This window comes from Anthonomus grandis, chromosome 22 (assembly GCF_022605725.1).
Source record: "Anthonomus grandis grandis chromosome 22, icAntGran1.3, whole genome shotgun sequence".
Lineage (NCBI taxonomy): Eukaryota > Metazoa > Arthropoda > Insecta > Coleoptera > Curculionidae > Anthonomus > Anthonomus grandis.
This window is the reverse complement of record NC_065567.1, coordinates 35,246,862-35,270,653: the sequence shown is the minus strand read 5'-3', so window position 1 is coordinate 35,270,653 and position 23,792 is coordinate 35,246,862. Positions and strand designations below refer to the sequence as shown.

The following is a 23,792-nucleotide window of genomic DNA, read 5'->3' as shown; positions in this document are numbered from 1 at the left end:
AAAATAGCCACCTTGAGCATTAAAAGTTAGTTTTAGTAGAGCATTGATGAAATCAAGTTTGAACTTGTTAAATCCAACATAAGTATATTGATTAATAGATGGTTTAACATTATGCTTTTTTTTGTTATTAAAATAATTAAATGGAGGTTCCTGAAGGTTCAGTGTCAGGACCTATTATTTTTGCTGCATATAAATGACTTAGGGTCATTGAGATTGTGGGGCAAAGTGGTTCAGTTTGCTGATGATACCACCATATTGTAGAGTTATAATGATCCTGATTACAACTAATGTAGCTCTAAGCTCAGGTTTTTGAGTATGCTTCAAACAGGCTTATTTTTAATGTGGGTAAAACCTTTATTATGGGGTTTAAGTGTGACATCCAGGGCATGATGTTTAGTGAAGAGTTGCAAACAAAGAAAACTGTAAGTTCCTTGATATTACCATTGGTTTTGATCACCTTCAATTCGCACATCATATGCTAAATCATACATTAAAATTATCCAATGGATGTTTTGCTGTAAGAATTTGCAGAAGATATGAGCTGGGAGGAGTGGTTGCACAGTCAGTGTACTTTTCTCTTATTGAATCTCACCTTCGTTATGGCATGCATTTTTGGGATTTAAGCAAATTATTTTTGTGATTCAAAGAAAAGCAGTTAGATCCCTATGTTCTGCGGGGTTAAGTCATTCTTATAAACCCCTCATATCTCAAAATATTGTCTATTTTCTCTTTTTATCTTGGAAACAGCAAGCAGCTTATTCATGAAGGTCCTAAACCTTCCTCTAACACTGGTCATATGACTTGTCAGGTAGATGATTTTCCACTACAAATCCCTACATCCTCTCTTACCAGAAAGTAAAGTCATATACCTTAGTCAAAAAATTACAATCTTGTTCCTCTACATATTATTAGATATTAAAAAGTTTGAAAACAAGTTAAAATCACTTTTATTACCTAAGGCATGTTATAGGCTTGATGAATTTTTGAGCTCAACTTTTTGACCTGTGCTCTAACATCATTTTCATATTTTCTAATACATTTTGTTTTGGTCTATTATTGTTTAACTTACTTCCTCCAACTTTTGTTTTTGGCATCAGTTTTACTTATTTTTAAGCCTTTTAAGTTTTGTTATTTTGTGGTAATTGTCTATGAAAAATTTTAAAGATCAGTTTTTCTGTGAATTTGTAATTTTTTAGTTTTTAGAATGCTTGTACAAAAGATTTTCTCTTATGTAATATAACACATTTTCCTTCTTTCTTTATAGAGTATTGAAAATTTATCTTTCAGCTGATCTGCATTTGTAGGGAGAAAAGCCATAAAATTATTTTTTTGGGAAGTTAAACTCAGTTTACTTATACCTAGCCAACGGTAAATAATGGCCTATACTTCATTCCAATTGTTTGATGAAAATAACAGACCTGTGTTATCAGCATATAATATCACATCTCTTGAAAAGAATATTATGCACTACCATGTCAAATGCCTTTGATAAATCTAAGAAGACTGCTAGAGTTTTTCATTAATAGCATTGTGGGAACAAACATTTTTAATTAGTTCAAACATAGCATCTTTCGTAGATCTATTGTTTTGAAATCCAAATTGGTGATTGAATAAAATATTATTTTTTCAAAAAATTCACCAAAACTGTTGTTTTTCAAGGCACTTTTCAAACAATTTAGAAAATTCAATTATCACTGAAATGTGTCTGTAATTGGAGCTTTGACTTTTGTCTTATACCTTTAAGATTGGGGTTATAGATACTTTCCAAGCATCTGGAATTACACTTGATTCTAAGCATTAACAAGAAGTTTAACAAGAAATCTTTGATTATTTTGAATTAATTCCTCCTATATAACCATTATACCATCTTTTTCTGGGGAAGAGGTAGCTTTTAGGAATTTAATATAAGTACAGCTTGTCATGTCGGTATATATTAGAAAGAATAATTTGTGTATTTAATTATATATTATCTTTTAATAGAATCTTATTACATTTAAGGTAATTTGTGCATGTGTTCCATTGTTTTGTAATACATAATGTAATACTACTAGCTTAGTTATATGTCATCTAGATTCCCTATCTTTATAAGGAAGCTTTGTTAGATTTAATTTTGTTATGATCTGTTTTTTAATCAAAAAAGTCCCCTCACAGCTTCTTTGTAACAGTTTTCTAATGTTACAATAGGTTGCCTAAATAAAAAACACCTGAATAAACATAAATAAACCACTTTGTAGACTATAATGCATATAATGAAAATATAGGCACCCAGCTAATATTAACCTTAAAATTGATTTGAAAAATGCTTGCAATTGCTCAGCAGATCATCAGCATTTAGAAAACATTTCTTGAAGGCTGAATATTATGTTTTACTTCTAAATTCCTACCTTTCATCCTGAAGTCTTTTGAGCTCAACCATCTCCAATTCAAACCTTAAATTGCTATTTTCACATAGCAGAAGATCTCTTTCGCTGGCTACCCCATCGAGTTCGCGTTTTAATCGGATAATTTGTTCATTTTGTTCGCGGATAATCGCATCTCGCTGTGCCAAAAGGGCAGTAATATCAATATCTTTCCCAGCCATATCTTTTACTGCCCTCCTACTGTTGTTTTTTGCACAGCCGCAGCGACCGTAATTATACAACAACCTACACTTTGAACTTTACATACTTCGCCGATCTAACATTTAGTTTCATCGGGTCACGAATATTCAATAAAAACTAATTTGGCTTTGTTGATAAAATTGCCCGAAATTATTGCCAAAACATTGTCACCATAAAGTTTACCATCACATTTGGCAACCCTGAACCCCCACGTCCCCCACCCACCCGTAACAGAAAATCGAATCGACCAACAGCGACGCCAACTAATCACAGCCAAGGATACGCGCGGCTTTTCAAAACAGTATCCGACGTTGTCAGACTTTAGTTTTATAGCGATTTCTATTAAAAAAAAAAGATCTTGAATTAAAGTCCGCGGAACGAAAAAGTTGAAAGGTCAAAAGTTATACCAGTGGATTCTGACCTGTTACCTACATGAATATTCAAACTATTAGCAACAAAGTTGATGATCTAAAATGTTTTTTAATTAATAACACATGTGAAATTCTAGCTCAATCAATCAGGTTTTTGGGTAATGCATGTCTTGAACACAATTTTACAGGTCAAATCCTAACTAAGTACAATACTTTAATAAATAAGACTTTAAGATCTTAAATTGTATTATGCAATTTAAAAGGCCACATTCATTATAATGGTAAAAACACAAACTAAACTAAAAGTATTTTAAAACTTATAAATTATTATGAACTTTTAATATTGAACATTAATTGTTGTGCGTGCTCTCTAGTTAAAAAACATTTCCCGCTAACTATTTAGTTCCTGTGTAACTCTGTTGAACTATTTTTGAGTTTTTCCTGTATAAACATCTACCGTCCACTTGAGAATAATGGCTGAATTCAACTGCGATTCCTGCCAAAAAATCGTCTCGGATAAGGAGAAATACAAACTTCGTTGCAGTGGGGAATGCCGCCGTAATTTCTGTATGGGCTGCACAGGTCTGGACAAGGTAACTACAAAGGTCCTTCATCAGCAGAAATACAACGACATTAGATTTTTCTGCAGTGTCTGCGATTCACCAACATTAAAATATCTTTATGATAAAGTTTCGCAGCTGCAAAACTCTCAGGTATTTCTAGAAAATGTAGTATGAGAATCTGCACCATAGAACAATTAGCTAAAAAAAAATCTAATGTTAAAAGTTACCAACCTGTAACTAAAGGGACGATAGCCTGCCAGACTGATCATACAGAAAAACCAGACCCGGAGGTTCCGACGTCACCGAAGGACAACACAATGAACAAAGATGAATGGCATTACGTGGTTGTATCAAATATCCCACCTCCGTATACCGGAAATCAGCTTGCACACTTCATCAAAAAAACTGGGAACGACGGACTTTATCCGATGTTTCCCAATGCTAAAAACCAAGGACATTCCACATTCCGACTTCAAAATTGGTGTGCAGAACTTAAATCACTTAAAGCGGCTGAAGGGTATTAGTATGTGGCCACCGGGCACTCTCATAAATTCATGTTTGGAAACCTCTAAAGCGCCAGTCCAAATAAATAGTACCACCTCGCCCAAATCTAAGCCTTCTCAGTCTAAGTCTAAGCCTCACTCTCCAGACAGCCATAACCTGCCACATCGCTCAATTCCATCAACATCTGCTACAATATCCAGAGAGATTCAATCTTTGAAAATGAGTTCTGATAGGGAGGCCATTGCTGCCTCTAAATCCCTTGCAACAGAATTATTAGAGGTTGATTTTGTCATCGATAATAATTCAGTGGCGAATAAAGCAGCAAATATGAACCCGTTGACTCCACCAATAGTGCGACTATCAAGAGACTCAGATGCGACTGATGATCGCTATTTATTGGCCAGACTGAGAGACCCTTCCATCTTAAAACCTCTTAGGCTATTCCTTACCTATCTGCATGATCAACCCTCCAGTGTGTGTTTTGAAGGACATACGAACACCAGCATCCGATTGTGGACTCTTTGCGGAGGCTCTACTTTCGGTACCATGATGCCTATGGTATTGGTCCAACTGAGGTTAAAGCAGATCTGTCAGCCTTCAGGTCCTTCTTCTCATCAGAAAAGCTGCTACGCCTTCAAAAAATCAGAGAGAGTCATAGTAATTATTATTCTGGTGGATCTCCCGCCAGGAATAAAAATTTTTAAATGACTTGACGCGAACAGAGGATCAAGCACCCTCTGAAATACTGGACAATGGCAAGCTTAGTATTTTCTCTCTGAATATTCAGTCCTTAAGACATAAAACAAATGATTTATTTCTTTTACTAGAAGAGCTTCATTTTCCAGAAATCGTTGCCATAACTGAACATTGGTTGCATGTTGGTGAGCCTGTGATGGTGGATAATTACACTACAGTTGCCAGATTTGATAGAACAAATCTAACTCATGGAGGTACTGTGATATTATCTACTAGCAACGACTTTTCAATGGTAACCAAGTTCGATAATTTAGTTTCTGAAAAAATATTTGAATTTTCCATTGTCCACAATAATAATTTTGATCTTTACGTTGTTTGTATTTACAGAATACCTGATGCTGACGTAAATGTTTTTTTCCAAAAATTACTAAGCTTGCTTAAGTCTCTGCCGTTAAAAAGCAAACTCATTTTATGTGGCGACCTAAACATTGATTTTTCCAGTGCACATTAAATCACCTACCAGAATAACTAAAACCAGCTCTAGTACAATAGATTATGTCGTATCTTTCTTTGAGCCAGATTTCGTCGATTGTACTGTCTTAAGCTCAGGTTTCTCAGACGATGAAGCAGTGTTAACAAAGTTTTCCATAACTAAATCTAAAAGTAAAAAGGTTCCATGCAAATTAGGCCGTTTTTTGTCGGATAAAATTTTTTTACATTTTAGGCACCTTTGTCAATCAACTGACTCGAATATTCTCTCTGACTACGTTGATTCAGAGTTCTCTAGATTTGTAAAAACGCTATCTAGTCTTTCTCACAAATCCTTTCCTTTGAGACCTCTTAAAAAGAAGCAACATAACCCCTGGTCTACCCAAGGCTTGCGCACATCTGCTAAGAACATGCGCTTATGTTATGCTTCATCTTAAGAAATTTTCAGACAGCGCTTTTTTTCATGAATACGTAAGACTTTACAAAAAGATTTATCAGAGAACTTTAAAAGCCGCCAAGGATATTTACTATAATAGGAGACTGGCTAAATCTAAAAATGTGGCTAAGGAAACATGGTCGATTTTTAATGCTTTGAGAAATAAGCCTTCTTTGTCGAATACTCATTGATTGATTGATTGAATTATTTACATTTAAAGCAAAGTACTGCTCAAAAGTCTAAAAAGCAATGTTAATTAGGAATGTTTTAATTTTAAAATATGGAAGTAGATTATTAAAAAAAGTTTATGCCAAGATGTATTTCATGCCATTTCTGGTCCTGTCAAGGCAGCTAAAGTTCGGTACTAAACTATGAGATCAACTTTGATTGAAGATAGATCATTCAACACACCATGCATTACCCCACCCCACGGGTGACTTCCATATCCTCCAAGTTCCTGTCCTTGCGATATACAGTGTAATCACCAGATAACAACTCGCTGTCGTAGACCCCATCCTGTAGACAAGTTTCAGATCTTGCAACCACATCATACTCGCCCTCACATACAGATTTATATAAAGCATGAGTTTCACTGTTAAGACCTCGAATATTCTGATACAATACAGAAAGCTTCCTGTTAGACAAATTACTCAGTTTAAATTCTGTCATGACCAGATATAATTTTTGGAGCGCCATTGCTATAAACAATTCTCGGGTCCTCTTCGCCAGCTTCAAGTCGGTCATGAAACTGCTTTCTAAGATTTCTATGCAGTTGTAATTTGGAGTCTTATCGTCTGTAAGAAAGAGGTGCTTTAGGGAGGGTACATTTTTGATCTTCTTGGAACATTTTATCAAGGTGGAAGCAATATCAGCAAAAGTGCATATCACCTTAATGGATCTACACTATATATACAGGGTGCCTGCGAGTAAGTCGGTATTATTGGTATCTTTCTTAATATTTAAGATTTAGGGTTGAATAAATTAGCAAACTAGTAGGATCATCGTCCTTTTTTAGAGAAAGTGTGAAAAATGTCCTTTGGTTAATTTGAATTCCCTGTATATTTTTACATAAATAAAAAGAAAATAATTTTTGCTTAATAAAAAAGTTTATTTACAATAATAGTCTAAATCTAAAAATAACAAAGTTTGGAGTTGAGTAGTTGGAGCTAGCTGTCTTCTAGTTGCTTGAAAAGCTGCCTCATACTCCATGGGATAAAGCTTCCGAAATACTTTTATGGTGAGGCATCCATACAGGATAATTAATATCTATACCGGGTGTGCCAAAAATATACCGACAAACTTCAAAGGGTGGTAGGGGATATTAAAACAAATATTTTTTGTTCAGTAAACATAAGTCCGCAAATGAGCCGTTTGGACTCTAGAGCAAAAAAGCTGTTTTTGGTACTATTATTTTGCGCACTAACTGATTCGCTATTTACAGTGCAGAACACATTTCTTTATCATCAACAACAAGACGTCCTGGTGGAACTGGTCGCCCAAGAACAGCTCGTACAGTTCAGGTTGAAGAAGAAATATTACACCATGTGGAAGATAACCAATCTACAAGTGTTCGTGCCATTGCACACCAGATGGAATCATGTAAAATTCGGTACATCGAGTTCCAGGAATAACTTTTGACTTTTGTACCCATTTCATTTACAACGCGTACAAGCTTTAAATCCTGAAGATTATCCGCACCGGTTGGCTTTTTGTCAATGGTTTTTTGAATCGTGAGGAGATTGAAAGAATATTGTTTTAGATGAGACATGTTTTACGCGCGATGGCTACTTCAATACCAGAAACAGCCATATTTGTCATAATGAAAATCTGCACGCTGTGGCCCCTAGAAGACACCAACAACAATTTTCTGAAAATATCTCGGCTGGTATTTTTGGAGAGAACATAATTGTTTTCTTTTTGCCTGTCCGTTTGATTGAAGATATCCATCCTCTTTGATTGAAGATCTCCATCTTCTACAAAATACTTTGCCTTAATTATTGCGAAATATCCCTATAAACCTTACAAATAACATGTGGTTTCAACATGACGGAGCACCTCCACATTTTGACGCATACGTGCGCCGGTATTTAGGTCAGCGATTTCCTCAACGATAGATTGGGCGAGGAAGTGCCGTTGCTTGGCACGCGCGTTCTCCTGATCTCAATCCTCTAGATTTTTGGGGTTATCTGAAAGGTTTGGTCTTCATAATACCTGTTCCTAATGAGGAAGGAGATCTGCTAGCAAGGATAATGGCCGGCTGTACCCATATGTAGAAGCTATTCCCAGAGTATTCCAAAGAATGACCCAATGATTGGGACCTAAAGTACCAAGAACAGTTTTTCTGCTCTAGAGCCCAAACAGCTCATTTGCGGACATATCTGTACGGGACAACAAAATTTTGTTTTGATGTCCCCTACCACCTCTTGAAGTTTATCGGTATATTTTTGGGACACCCTGTATCTTGAACTCCGTAAATAAAACAATTTATAGACATTTTTCATTTTTTTGAAACTCCATTGGGGCGGAAGGATAAGCCAGATTTACTAATCGAGGAACATCGGCCTCAAATTGTTGGAGATGGGGTTGTTGTTGACTAATTTTAAATATTGTTTTCTGTTTTTTATATATGACTCTAATAACTTATATATATCACTTCTACCTTTCAAAAATGACAGGATCTTCTTCCATGCAGGGTGGAAGTCCGGTATCCGGCACTCCAACGGGAGTGAGGAGTAAATTGCTACCGCACTCATATTTATTAATTAGGTGGAACCTCCAGATGCCACAAGTAGAGGCGACCCAAACCTGAAACAAAGAAAAAGAGAAAGTGATATTGTCGATGTCAATGCATTAGATGTAATTTATATCTTTCGTATTTGCCATTTCTGTTCAACCGTTCTACGGTTGAGATGTTACATCTTAAATAAAATCTGCATTGATATTGATGACTTTAGTGGCGAAGTTGTCACTAAAGTGCGTAAAATATTAGTCATTTGTCACTTATGGTTATAAGAACAAATTAAATAACTAGTAATATTAGAATTAGATATTTTATAAAAAGTGCTTTTTTTTAATTATGTTGTTAATTCTGGAAGAACTGGTTCATGAATAATTTTACTTTTTGGCTTAAATTTTATATAGATGGTTTTAATTATATTAATCTAAAGTTTATTGAATAAGAACAAGTTCGAGTGTTTTGTTTTAAGATCTGAATTTATCTGTTGTCTGATGATTTTTCATTGTAACAGTGTTATCGGCGAACAAATAGTATTGCGCTTTTAACCCTGCCACTGTCACGGTAACTGCATATAGGTAATATGGCAGGGGTCCAAGCACAGATCCCTGTGGTACTCCACACTTCGTAAATTCCAGAGTGCGACTATTTTTATCTAATTTTATATATTGTTTTCTGTTTTTTATATATGACTCTAATAACTTATATATGTCACTTCTACCTTTCAAAAATGACAGGACCTTCTTCCATGCATGGTGGAAGTCCAGTATCCGGCACTTCAACGGGAGTGAGGAGTAGATTGCTACCGCACTCATATTTATTAATTAGGTGGAACCTCCAGATGCCACAAGTAGAGGCGACCCAAATCTGAAATAAAGAAAAAGAGAAAGTGATATTGTCGATGTCGATGCATGAGATGTAATTTATATCTTTCGTATTTGCCATTTCTGTTCGACCGTACTACGGTTGAGATGTTACATCTTAAATAGAATCTGCATTGATATTGATGACTTTAGTGGCGAAGTTGTCACCAAAGTGCGTAAAATATTAGTCATTTGTCACTTAGCGGTGTTATGGTTATAAGAACAATTTAAACAACTAGTAGATTACATATAACGAGGGGCGAAAGTAGCAAATTACCCATGCTCTGTAGTATTCGATTTGCTGCATATTGAGAGATGCAAAAATCTCAGTCGAACATAAAACAAATATTGTGCTACTAGTGTTGGATTGTGCTAACCCAAAACATGAATGAAAAAATCACTGCTCAATCCATATAGAGGCATACTTTAACTAGGTCAAGTAGGCTTGCTTTATGACGTCAGTGATTCAGAAGTATTGCAACATACGCTGTTGAAGCATTGATTTTGCAACAAATCAAAAACCATTTCCAAGCCATGAAACTCGATTGGCATCAATGGAGTCTATTAAATTTTTCAACGCTTTTTTCTTTTAAGCTTTAAATCATTTATTTATTTATTAAAATAAAATATATTTTACAGAGTTAAGCTTAGATCTAAAAGATCCAGTAATAATAAGTTTAAATCTAGGGAAATACAATTTTCATAGCTGCTAATTTAAATTTATTCAGTAACAAAAAATTAAACTAACAAAGTCTTTGAATTAATTATCCTTGATCGTCTGTTTGGTTAAATATCTGATTATACATGTCAACATGGGTTCTTTTAATAAAACTCAACTTTTACAAATCTTACCTTATTCTGTTAGTATATCCATGGAGCTATCAATCGAAAATTCCAGATTGATGTTATCTGCACAGATATGGAGAAAGCATTTGATAGACTAAGGGACTGTAAAATTTCCAAATATTTTTCAGGCTTCCATACATTACTTGCCTAATTTGGTCATATCTCACTTATAGATTCCAGAATGTTGAAATTAAAGGTTTTAAGTCATGTGTCTTTAAAAGTACTTGTGGTCTTTCATGAGCCAATCTTGGACCACTCTTTTTTTTTGGCTACTATCAATAGTTTGGATTGCAATATTAAAAATGCAAAAGGATTATTTTTTAACGATAATTCCAAATGTTTTCCATTTCCTTGCTTGGTGCGAATTAAATAACTTTAGATTAAATATCAGTAAGTGTGCTTGTATGTCATTTACTGGTATGTCAATTACACCTTAAATGATGATCAACTTCAAAGAGTACCACAGCAGAAGGATCTAGGAGTAATTTTTGACCCCACTCTAAAATTTTCTGAACACATTTTATCTAGAAGTAGAAAATCCCCAAAAAATATCTTCATTTATTACTAGAACCACTAAGGAGCTAAGTATTGAAGTTAGCCTTCATCTTTTTGATAGCCTATATATGTTTGGTAGCATTTTGATAGCTTTGCCAAAAAACAAAATAGATTGTCCTAAGGTTTTTAGTCAGTTACCTGTTGTTTTAAAAAAAGAAAGAACACTGGCCAGCCAAGTTGTTTTTTTTATTTGGCATATCCACGAGCAGACCTTTATAAAAGTTCTCTCATTTACACACTTTGTGAATCTTTTAACACGTCTGCCTTTGCTATTAACATTAATTCAGTTTATTTGAATTACTTTAAGGCAGTAATACTAAATAAACTGAAACAGAACTGAACTGACCAGTAATATGTCTAGATATTTATTATTCTATTTTATTGGTGTAGGTAATTTCTGTTAATTTGTGTATTGTGTGCTTATTTGCTCTTGTGTTTCTTCTATTATTTATCTTATAAGTGGATTTTATAGCATCTTAACTTAGTATCTGTAATTCCCTTCATACCTATTGATACATGTAACAAATAAAAAAAGACATTGTCAACTCATTAGTAACATTTATTCCTGATTTCGATAGAATATAACTAAAAATTTCAGAAACTTAGAACTAAGTACTAACTAAGAACCTAACTACACTTATAACTTTAATCTAGATATATGTTTATGATACGATTAATACATTAGGATAGCATAGATGTATGGATGGTTCCTATACATCCTAATTGGGGTACTGAAGGCACGAAAAACCTTAGCTTTGGCAACATCGGAGAACGTTGCTATGATTAGTCGCTTCTCAATGTCACAATTGACATTTGTGACGTACGTTGTTAGTCGTTCCGTCCTTGGTTCGTCGTTCTCTTTTATCGTTTTCCTTCGTTTATCCAGTTCCAGTTGTTATTTGTTTTGTATCTGATCCAGATTAACTCAAACTCTATTTTATCCTTCCTTAGGGCCCCAGGACCAGAAGTTCAATACAAGAATTAGCAAGCAAGTAAATTGTTATTTGAAACATGCACTATATTAAAATTCATTTAACGCGGCCCTCATACTGTCAGTATTTTTGCTTCCACCTGGCACTGTATTATCAGCAATCCTAGTTTTGAATTATTGGCTTTATTGCGGTTTGTTCCTTTTGTTATTTTAATAAAAACTAAGGAATTTGCACATTTTGAAAAAATATGCTTATCTGCAAAACCTCATAAAAATAATCTCATAAATAAACATGATCAACATGATAAAACTGAGCAAGACAGAACCTGAAAATGATACATTGGCGTGAGTATATCGAGTTATTACATTCATTAAAACCATTACCGCATTTATGGAATCAAAAAGTAGCATAATTAAACCCCTGACAGCCTTCTTTCTATCCTGAAAATCAGAAACATTTCCAGATTCATGGAAAGCTTCCAAAATTATTCCTGTACATAAAAAAATTATCTGAAATAAAATTGAAAGCTACCACCCAATAACTATTATAAGTAATTTTTCTAAGCATTTTGAACGAGTTCATCATTCTACCTTCTATCCCTGCATGAAAAATATAATTGACTTTTGCCAACATGAATTTAGTTACTACCACTGAATTAATTTCTAACTCAGTTAAATTTGCAGGTAGACATCATATACAGTATTGTGCAAAAAGATAGCAACATTGAACTTTCCTGTTATATATTTTTTTTTTTCAAAAATTTTCGAAATTATCCTGAATCGGTCACACAAAAGAACTAATCTCTATAGACCAGCATGGATTTTTTTAGCGGGCGATCTTGTGTTACTAACTAATCCCGTCTGTCTAGCCACATCTGTGAACCACTTGATGTTAATACTCAAGTCGATGTTATTTATACTGACTTCCAAAAAGCCTTTGATCTGATAGATTACTATATTTTGCTGCATAAAATAACTCAGTATGGTTTTTCACGGAGATTATTCAATTTATTTCATTCCTACTTGATTGGTAGATCTCAATATGTGGAATATTCAGGTTTAAATCAACACTTTTTAACGTAGCATCGGGTGTGCCACAGGGCTCGAACCTGGGTCTGCTCCTGTTTAGTTTTTTTATAAATGACTTGATTGAGTCACTCACTTGTCATGGCTGGCTTTTGCCTATGATTTGAAGCTATATTTAAATGTATATGGTTTGGAGGATTGTGTTTTTCTTCAGAACTGTCTAAATACATTGGAGGTATGGTGCGCTGTTAACAGGTTAGGCTTGAATGTGGCTAAATGTAGTGTGGTCAGTTACTCTAGATCAAAAACACCCTTAAATTTTAATTACTTTATTAATGATACTATTTTGAGTAGATTAGAGCAAATTACTGATCTTGGTATCACCTTTGACTCTGAATTTACATTCGTTCCACACTTCAACAACATAGTCAAGTCAGCCCTGAGAAGGCTTGGGTTCATAATTAGAAGTTCTCAGAGTTGTACTTTGGAATCTACATTAAGACTGCTTTTCTATTGCTTTGTGAGATCAAAACTGGAGTTTGGTTGCAGTATATGGAACCCGCTCTATCAGAATCATGTTGGTCTCCTTGAATTTGTTCAATGTAGATTTGCTAAGTTTTTGGCCTTTAGGCAGGATGGCATATATCTGGTAAGAGGGTTTGATCATCAGCAACTATTGGAAAGCTTCAATTTACATCCATTACACCTCAGAAGAATGATCTTCTTTGTAAAATTCCTGCATGGGTTACTGAATGGATTCATTGATAGTCCTGTACTTCTTTCTGGTGTACATTTCATGGTGCCTAGTCTTAATGCTAGACATCCCCTAACATTCTTTCTGCCAAGGCCTCATACTAACATCCTGTTGAAATCGCCACTATTTACAATATGCGCTATATTTAATCGGATCTGTCACATGTGCGGTATAAATTTCTCTCCGGTTCATGTGATTGTCGATATCTTGGTGGGTCATTACTCTTGGGATTAAGACCCATGTGTTATAGTTAGTAGGTATATTGCAGTTAATTTAATTTAAGTTTGTTGAATATGTGGTTATCTTGTTAAACTTTTTTAATTTGGTTTTTATATCATATTAATAGTTATTTATTCTAATTTTTTGGATAACTTTTGAGATTGTGGCTTTACTTTTTTTCTTTTCGTTCTTTTAGGTTTGTTTGTGTGTGTGTTTTTTTTAACTATATTTTTCATTGTTTTGCAACTGTTTCCTGTTATTGGGCAAGTTGCCTGTTGGAAATAAAGGCTTATTATTATCTTTTAGTATTTATACGTAAAAAAAAAAATAAATAAATTCCTTTATTGCCATCCAAATCCTTAATAAAAAGACAAAGCAAATGTCAACAAATTTTGACTCAAATTAAAATCTTATGACCTAAGTTAAAAAGATCTAAAACAATTTTTTTCAAAATAAATAAAATTATAAAGTAAAACGTTAAAATCAACAAATACCCCGTATAAACACAAAAACTTAAAAATCTGTAATTCACAAACACACATTTTTATTTATTGAATTTAAAAGAGTAGAACCTTTTTTCAATAAGAAATCGCTTAACACTCTATTTAAATAAATTACGGCTCGTCGTAACATGTGGTATGCCTTTACTGCTCGATAAGTTGGGCTTCTTTCAAAGAAAGCTGACCCGTGTGCAGGTATTCCAAGAGCTTCTCTGTTTCTTGTTATGGTCGTCATGTCCCGTGACTACCCATCCTGATTTGTTGGAAATAACTGAGAAATAACGAAACCATCAAAATACTCCTCACATGATGTTCTGGGAGTGAGTCCAAATATGCACCGAATTATTCGTTTTTGCGCCTTAAAAATATTTTGGGCATCCCTTCCACTACCTAAGTAAGGTTTATATATTATATACAAGAATAGTTAAAGCCTGTTTATATTTTCATATCATATTTTTTGTATCATAATAAATAAAACACCAAATTGTTTTATGCAAATTTATTATTCAAAAATATAGCAACAAAAAATAGTTTTGATTTAAAAAAATATATAACCCAACTAAATTAAAATCAATTCAATATTTCGTGTAGTACCCCTTCTCCTTTATAACATCTGCACATCGTCTTGGCATGGACTCAATTAATTTAATAATATAGTCATTGTTCACTTCTTTCCAAGTCTTTTTCACTATTTCAAAGAGAATATTTGTATTAGAGCATGTTAGGTGCCTGATTTTGGTGTCAATGTAATGCCATAAATTCTCTATAGGGTTTATGTCTGGCGACTGATATGGCCAGACCATTACATTTATTTTTTCATCGGATAGGCACCTGTTAACAAATTGAGAAGCATGTTTTGGATCGTTGTCATGCTGAAATATGGCTGTTACTGGCATGACTTCATCCATATATGGCACTAAATGTGTTTGCAGAATGTCTTTGTACATGAAACGATCCATTTTGTCCACTATTCTTACTATGGGTCCCATGCCACGAGCCGAGAAACATCCCCATACAAGAATATTTCCACCTCCATGTTTAACTGTGGGGCAAATGTACTTTTTGTTTAATCTTTGTTCACTGGGGCGTCTGACGTACATCACTCCATCAGTCCTGAATAAATTATATTTAGATTCATCACTAAATACGACTTTCTTCCAATCAGCTACAGACCAGTGGACATAAGATTGGGCAAAGTGAAAACGAGCCTTGACGTTCTTCTTTGAGAGTAACGGTTTTTTGGCGGGGCGACGAGCAGGTAAGTTGGCATCAAGTAATCTTCTCCTTACTGTACTGGAACTGAGGTTTACTCCTCCACCCTCTTTAAATTTTGCCAAAATTTGGGAAGAAGACAAAAAAGGATTTTCTTTGGAAATTCGTAGCAGCTGCCTATCGATCCTCAAATTTGTTTTTCTGGGTCTACCAAGAATGGGCGCCGGTGCAGCTGTTCCAGTAAGGCGAAATTTTTTGCAAACTCTGGATACAATTGACCTATGAAGCCGTAAGCTTCTTGCAATGTCACTCTGCCTAACACCATTTTCGTAATGCTCCACAATAATTTTTCTTACATCACCAGAGACGGTTTTTGAGCGACCCATTTTAAGTTAATTCTGAGATTCAAAAATAACAACTTTACAGCAGGTAAATTGAAAATTGAAACAAGAATGTTGCTATATTTATGCACATTGTCTAAATAAACAAACATGAAGTTCCTTACTCTGCATTGGCATTCTTATGATATCTCGGTATGTTTAAGAATAATACAGAGGCGTGTACTTAAAAGTAAAGAAATAATATGGAATAAATAAAGGAGCAAATAATATTTTTGAAAACATCACTTGTTGCTATATTTATGCACAATACTGTACCTCGATTTTTGACAGACTTGACCATAGCATTCTCATAAATAATCTTGTTTAATATTATGGCTTTTCCACAACAATTTTTTTACTTCCTGTTTAACCGAAGGCATACAGCATGTTGAGTACTATGGTCAAAATAATTTCCACATCTGGTGTGCCCCAGGGCTCAATTTTTGGACCATTATTCTTTAATTCATTTATAAATAATATTTTTAAAGTAAGTAAACTGTTTATTATTTGCTGATAATAATAAAATATGTTTTAAAATAAACAACATATCTGATCTACTATCAGGTCTTTTACTTCAAAATGATCTTAGCCTAATAAACAGCTTGTGTAAAAATAATAACCTACCACTTCATGTTGCCAAGTGCACAGTGATGTTTTATAGCTTTATGATCAATCCTATCCATTACAGTGATTTACGACAATAGTTGATCAATTTAGACAATACACCTATTCCTATATTAGTGGTCTTTAAGGACTTAAGGGTTATGTAAGTAAGTAACCCATAGTTATAAAATATTAGGTTTTCTTATTAATACTACCTACTCAGCATTGTAACAATATACCTACTCTAAAAACATTATATTTTTCACCAGTTAGAACCAGTTTTAAATACACTTCTTAAGTTCATTTGCCTTTATATCAGTGTCATATTGAAAGTATTGAAAACGTACAACATACATTCTTAAAATATCTATAGTTTAAGTAGGGGAGAGTGTTTCTGAACATCAGTTTTCCATACAACCGCTCAATGACCAATGCAACTCAGGTGATCTGCAGTTTTTATACAAATTCTAATTGACTTGCTACACTTGTTGGAAGGTTTAAACTTTCATCTCATTTATAGTTGCCAGTTAAAGAAAACATAGCATTTTTCTAATCCATGACTTTCCTGATTGTGCATCTATGGCTACACTAATAACATGCTATTTTGGGTGTTTTGACACCATAATGATATACATTAATTTTTTAAATTGAAGTCGGTCAGAGATTGATGAAACATTCACTTGAACCATCCGAAAGTTCTCACCCTAACTAATGCATATGTTTGTGTGTGTATTTTGTTTGATCAAGAAACATTCTATGTTTTGAATGCATTTCAGTATTCACCAATATCACACAAGTTACCATCTCTGGAGAGTTCACACAATAAAAAAAAAAGGCATTTATTTCCAACAGGTTTGTTTGTTTTTAAATTTTGTCAGATCTTTTAACCTACCATTATTAATCCATTAGTTTTTTGTTTGACATATTGTTATTTTATACTAAAACCATTTTTTTTAGTGACTTTTGTTTCTTGTTACTGTATCCATGAAATTTTCTTCTTAGCTGATATATATATATATTTTTTTTTCAGACCAATTGAGATATTGTTACTTTATACTAAAATAAAGCATATATAGTTGCCATCAGGCATAATTTATTTATTTACCAAACATTGTGACTATGAGCAAGCTCGATATGGGTCTGGTATGGTTGGTAGGTTAATTTTCCTAAATAAAAGCCGAGGTGTTTTCTAATGTGGTTGGGGGAACAAAAAATATTTAACTCTTCTCTCTAGCTGCACATATTTAAGTATGTCTATTATAGTTGGCTACCGTTGCTGCATAAAGTAATTTAGACTTAATTAGGCTATTATATAAGGTAAGACTATCCAACTTTTTAAATTCTTTTGTTAACCTGATTATGAAACTAAGAGTTTTTAAGAAAGATTGAAGAACTTTATCAATATATTTGTGAAATGTTGAGTTAGTTGTCATAAACAGAATTAAATTAAATTTGTTCATGATTTAAATAATATGATTCAATTTATAAAAGCAGACATAATTTTGGTCACTTGTCAAAGTATCTGACAAAGAAAGTAATTAACAGGGTGCAACCGAGTTGTGTTGGGAACAAGCAGGAGTTTTGACAGGTATTCAAAATAAATTATACCCATTGCAACTACCCATTCCCACATCCGCTCTTATTCAGAAATAAATTTTCTTATGAAGGTATAAAGGTATTCAATCACCTGCCATGCAACATAAGAGATCTTGCAACACTCAAATGCTTTAGACATAGGCTTAAAAAGTATCTGATAGAAAAGGCCTACTATAACGTTCAAGAGTTTTATGCTTATTTAGAGTTTTATGATTTTCCTTCTTTTTTTGTATACATTTCTCTTTTTTAATGTTTTTGTTCTGTTTTTTTCTTAATTTTAAGTTGCTTTGTTAACAACAAATATTTGTTCATAACAATAAAGCTTATTTTGATGTGATTTGATTTCATTTAAAAACAACTAAATAAGAAAACCAACATATAAATATTAATTTGTTATCAATCACAAATGAAATACAAATATTTCATTATCATGGTGCCAAAAATGTTGCTCTGTTCTTTATAGAGAAACTCATCCTTTACCTTTAGAATTTTTGTGATTGTGGCTTTTAAGTATAATAATTTACAATTATGAATAATATATTATGGTCCCATATAACCACCCATATCCATAGCAGGTTTTATGATTTAGTAATATAACTATCTTCATGTAATAATTTAAATTTATTGATAATATAGTCTTAAATACTGATAGTGTGAGAACTTCTTTATAATAGCAAATTTCAACTTAGTATGACAATATCCAGTGTAAATTAATTCTTTCAATTTTTTTTCAGGGATTTACTGACAATGTCGACTTCTTTGGAGAATCATGGTAAGTTTTTTTTTTTAATTAAATATAGGCTCATTGAATTAATAAAGTATAGAATAATGTATTTTCTTTATCAGGAGTATATACAAATTACTTTATTAGATTCCGTTCTTCCTTATACAGTATTGTACAACATTTACAAAAATTTTGAATACCACTACCCACAAAACAAATATCCTACAAAACTAGGATGTTTATATTTAGCAAATATATGACATCACAAATTAAGTAAAAAAATCTTACTCATCTATTGTTTATAAAATTGTATATACAAATCCCTTGGTGACAATATGTTAGATAGTTAAAATGAAAAGTTTAAATTACACTCTTTATGAAAACAGTAAGGGCTGAAAAGGGAACCAGAATAGTTTAAAATCATCAGAATAGAATTAAAAAAGCAAAAATATTAAGAAAGTATCAAGGATATTTAAAAACAATTGCTTAAGCATTGATAATAATAACAATAACATCAGTTTTTGTTCTGGCCCTTGTAATAATGTAGTTTATTATTTAATTTTGTTAACTTTATTAACCTAACACTATTACAGGATCCCCATGGCGAAAACGCCCATATGATGATTTCACTTTGGATATTAAGGATATTAAGAGACCACGCCAAAATTACTATCGCTTGGAGAGCGAGAGTTCAAAAGCCTCAGATGATGGAACTGAAAGCATATGCAGCTTTCAAGAGAGAGAAACTGGTAGGTCTCAAGGAAAACCTATCACAGAGACCTTAGTTGGCTTCAGAATAGCAGAGTTTAAATTTAAAAAATTTTAGATTTTGTGCAGGACAGCTCAGATCTAAACACAGATTCTGATGAAAAGGGCAGTGAGTATGATGTACAGTTTGAGTATGAAGTGGCTAGTTTGTCAGAAGATGATGGTAATTTGTTTGAAGGCTCCACAACGGATTCAGAGGTTAGTACGCATTTTTGTAGGTAACACCTATTTGATAATAAAAAAATAATTACATTAGTGTGTTTTGGTAGTTAACCTAAATTTTATTATTACTTTCCAGATGATGCTTGCAGCCGCAGCGGCCGTTATCTGTCAGAACTCTTTTGAAGGTTGGATTACCGACGTGGAAGATTCTGATTCCAGTACGGAAGAGTCATCGTTTAAACGGACCGATTTTTCGACGTGTGTTCAATGTAAGGGAGAGAATATTAATCCTATGTATCGTTATTGCGAAAAATGTTTTCAGGTAAGTTAATATCTCCTTAGTTAAAAGAATTAAACTTAAGAAGTAGTTCAGATTGTAAATTTTAAAATTAATTTTTTGTTTACAGGAACGCAAAAAATACTTTCCCCCGCGACCGAAAAGGCGGAAAAACCGACCGAAAAAGAAGGAAGCTACACCGCCCCGAGTTAAACTGGATACATTAAGAAGTTGCTTGAGCGGTCTAAGTCAGGATTCTGGTTTAGGTTCGAGCCAGGAATGCCCATCTTTTGGATTGGATCAGATCGTCGTTCCGGAACACTTACAAAGTACAGGTAAGTCCATTTACTAAATTGGCATTTAATGTAAGTATGTAAAGAACAGTGGTTAAATATTAATCTTGGTTCTTCACATTCACAATATACGTCCAAAACAGTACAAGAGGAAATGCCATACTTAACAACAATATCTCAAATCATAAGGTGAAACTAGAAGTTCCACGATTTTAAAAGAAAAAATGTAGCACGCGTGTAGTAATATACAGGCTGTCCCGGAAAATGTGTGGAAAATTTCCTAAAAAAAATTTCCTATAGTTCCTCCCTACAAAGATACCGTCCCTTAAAGACGCCGCTGGAAATCGGTTTTTCTTGAATAACTTATGAAGTACTTATAATTTAATAAAAAATATACTTGATTAACACTATTAAGGACGTCTTAAAACAAAGTCTTTAAAATACATGTAGCTTGTTTATTTTGCCAGGGGCGGACAAATTTGTACATTATAATACTTCAATTTTTAACACCCCAGTATGATAAAGACTCTGAAATAATAAATATGGATGGATTGAACCTTAAACTAAAGAAAAAACACTCTTGTTCATTATCGATAAAATTAACCGTTTTGGAGAGAAAAAAAATTAAGGAATCATTGTTTTATTTTAATTAAAAAAATCTATTTTCTTATTGTTTTGTTTTGTTATGTATTATTGTTTAATCTGGAAAAGTACATGTTTTTAAAAATACAATTGGATGGCACAATTGGAGGGAAATATTTTGGATGCTGTAGCTGATACTTGAACTGTTACTTGATACTACAACGAGCACTCGAAAATTAGCCACTCAGCTTAATACACCAAAAACAATAATTTATAAAGTACTTCAAGAACAGCTGTTATATCCATATCATCTATAAAAAGTGCATGAACTAACTCCTGAAGATTTTCCTCATAGAATACAGTTTGCGTACTGGCTATTCGATCAGCAGCGAACTAATCCAAACTTCATTCGCATTATTCTTTTTACCGATGAAGCAGAGTTTATCAAAAATGGTACTGTGAATTTACATAACTCGCATGTATGGGGTTCTCAGCATCAACATGAGTTCCAATCAATTAATATCTGGGCAGGTATCATTGGCAATTTTTTGATTGGGTCATTCGTATTACCGGCACGATTGAATGGAGAACTTTATTTGGAGCACCTTCGGAACAATCTTCTGGATTTAATAGAGCATTTGCCATTTGCGATCCGCCGAAACATTTATTTTATGCATGATGGAGCCCCACCTCATTTCAGCGTTGCTGCAAGAAACCACCTGAATAACGTTTTTCAACCCGCTGGGAAGAGGATTGCCTGGCCTCCTCGATCTGCCGATCTAACGCCATCGGATTTTTATCTATGGGGTCACCTCAAAACCTTGGCTCTGTCGATACTCGGGAGAAACTTTTACAGAGAATCTTCATTGTGATGTGAAAAGGACAATCCAAGGTTGTTGTGGCGACAACAGCAGTCCACGATTCGTCGTACTCGCGAGTGTATCAGACGGCACGGAACCCAAGTTGAACCTACTTATGAAGTTTTTAATTAATTGTTTTGAATTATTAGCTTCTTTATTTATTACATTCTCAGGTTGTTTTTTCGTTTTAAGAAAAACATAGGTTTACATTTTTTAAACAATTGTGTTAAGATATCTTTCTAAGAACCACACTGCATTTTTAAAAACATGTACTTTTTCAGATTAAACAACTTAAAATGGAACTTCTCTGTTTGAATAACTGTCGCATCGTTGAAAAAAAGAACATACATATATTATGGTTCTTTTTAATTAAAATAAAACAGTGATTTCTTAATTATGTTCATTTTATCGAAAATGAAGAAGAGTGCCATTTCTTTAGTTTAAAGTTCAAGCTATCCATATTAATTATTTCTATTAAGTCTTTATTATACAGGGTGCTAAGAATTTAAGCATTATAATGTACACCTAAGTGTTGAGATCACGTGAAATTTTTATTAAATTATACCAAGTACTTCAAAAGTTATTCAAGAAAAACCGATTTCCAGCGGTGTCTTTAAGGGGCCGTATCTTTGTAAGGAGGGCCTAAAATACATTTTTTTTATAGGAGTTCCATATTATTTTTTTATTTTCTACCTGAATCCGACAGATTTTCCGCATTTTCTGGGACACCTTGTATAAGGGTTCTTTTTATAGTGTACTGTAAATCTACTGGAACTTCCTTAGTAACAAAATAGCATTAATAAAGCAAATATGAAGCTGATCCTTGACTATCATTTTAATATAAAAGTTAATGTGTAATAGACTTAAAAGTGTGTAGCTTAAAAATTTGCATAAGCTGGCATATTTCTACTTAGTGTCAGGTATAGCCTGTTTTTTTTTATAGGTACGTCAAAAACTGATGATTCCTCTACAAATCCTCTAGACCCTAAGCAACCAGAAAATATTGAAAAGATATCCAGAACATCGGAAAAGTCACCTAATTCCCCAACACGCTGTGTAAATTCAGAAAACGCTTTACCCCAAAAAACGGTGCCTAGTTTAAAACGAAATCGCACGAGCTCTGAAAGCAGTCTTTCGGAACACGAAACACCTAAAAAATTAAAAGCTTCGGAAAGTCAGGGCTCAGAACAACATACGTCTGACCTGGGCTCAGAAGCTAGCAGCTCAGTTTTGAATAGTTTCTCGTCTGTCGGGAGCAACAGTTCAAGCAGCGGTTTTTTCTCGGAAAATAACCTTCCTGTTATGCAGAATAGATCGAGCGGTTTTGGATCTGATAAGTCAGATCCCGAATTATGCATATTTTGCAATAATGCTCCTAAGAATAGTATATTTTTACATACTAACATTGCCCATTGCTGTTGCTGTTATCCTTGTGCTAAAAAAACGCTGAAGAGCATCAAGAGATGTCCGATTTGCAACGGTACTGTAAATAAAGTACTACGTATATTCACAACTTAGGTGCGACGGCATAACAGGGTTTTAAAGGTGAGGTGTTTGATGAACGACTACAACTACGACAAATAAGCGAACTTGAGTCGTTGATTCAAGTTTCTTTTTATTATAAAACATATAATTAACCCTAAAAAAGGTCTCAGATTTAACTTAAAAATCTGGCCTATAAATGCAAATTTTAGTACTATTAGATAATTTTTAAAAATAAATATTTATATGTAGAATAAGAGAGTTAAAATATAAAATTATTTAATCTTACTTTCATAAAGTATAAAACACAAGCCTCGAATTATTTGACTTCATTTTGAGCAGATTGCAAAATATGCGGTCGTTGATGATACACCTTTTTTGTGATATTTATTTTTGAGAAAAATCGTTAATAATTTCATATAAATCCTTATAACCTCTATTTATTGCCTTTAATAAACATTTAGTTTTAATTTCTGATATAGTTAAAGATGTTAATTTTTATGCAACAAGGAATGAGATAGCATGTGATTGTCTATACCCAATTATACAAATTACTTTTGCTTGTTATTAGGTAATTAAGTTTTTCTTATAAAAAAAAATGGAAAAAACTGTAGGATATTCTATGAAAATGCAGCTCTTGTAGTTTTCTTAGAGCTAAAGAAACCGTAGTTATGTGAGCTATCTTTTTCACAAATTTAATTCAACGAGTTTAAGTTAAAACAAATACATAGCGGGAAATGTTAAAAAGTCTTGCAAGTTACATACT

General features: G+C 33.4%; 2 protein-coding genes across 4 annotated transcripts in view; one reads left to right on the top strand and one right to left on the bottom strand.

Moving 5' to 3' along the window:
- The window catches only part of LOC126748124 (IQ motif and SEC7 domain-containing protein 1), an 84,727-nt gene extending 81,923 nt beyond the window's left edge, over positions 1–2,804 (bottom strand). The window contains exon 1 of the mRNA XM_050457146.1: positions 2,385–2,804. Within this exon, the coding sequence (XP_050313103.1) occupies positions 2,385–2,581 (197 nt within the window). The 5' untranslated portion in view covers positions 2,582–2,804. The remainder of the gene's footprint in view (positions 1–2,384) is intronic.
- Positions 2,805–11,484: 8,680 nt separating this feature from the next.
- Positions 11,485–23,314, top strand: LOC126748802 (uncharacterized). 3 transcript variants are annotated; one of them, XM_050458268.1, is made up of 7 exons: positions 11,485–11,645; positions 18,613–18,650; positions 19,196–19,351; positions 19,429–19,568; positions 19,669–19,854; positions 19,940–20,144; positions 22,488–23,314. In XM_050458268.1, the coding sequence occupies exons 2-7, from the start codon at positions 18,626–18,628 to the stop codon at positions 23,060–23,062; spliced, it is 1,287 nt and encodes a 428-aa protein (XP_050314225.1). In that variant the 5' UTR covers positions 11,485–11,645; positions 18,613–18,625; the 3' UTR covers positions 23,063–23,314. The 3 variants fall into 3 exon arrangements, with proteins under 3 accessions (XP_050314225.1, XP_050314226.1, XP_050314224.1); XM_050458269.1 differs by having other exon boundaries at positions 11,489–11,649; XM_050458267.1 differs by lacking the exon at positions 11,485–11,645 and adding an exon at positions 11,866–11,933.
- Positions 23,315–23,792: the final 478 nt, after the last annotated feature.

Coding starts and splice junctions, on each gene's coding strand:
- LOC126748802 (XM_050458267.1), top strand. CDS start 11,881: ATGATCAACATGATAAAACTGAGCAAGACAGAACCTGAAAATGATACA. Junction 19,569..19,668: donor GCTCCACAACGGATTCAGAG/GTTAGTACGCAT, acceptor ATTACTTTCCAG/ATGATGCTTGCAGCCGCAGC. Junction 20,145..22,487: donor GGAACACTTACAAAGTACAG/GTAAGTCCATTT, acceptor TTTTTTTTATAG/GTACGTCAAAAACTGATGAT.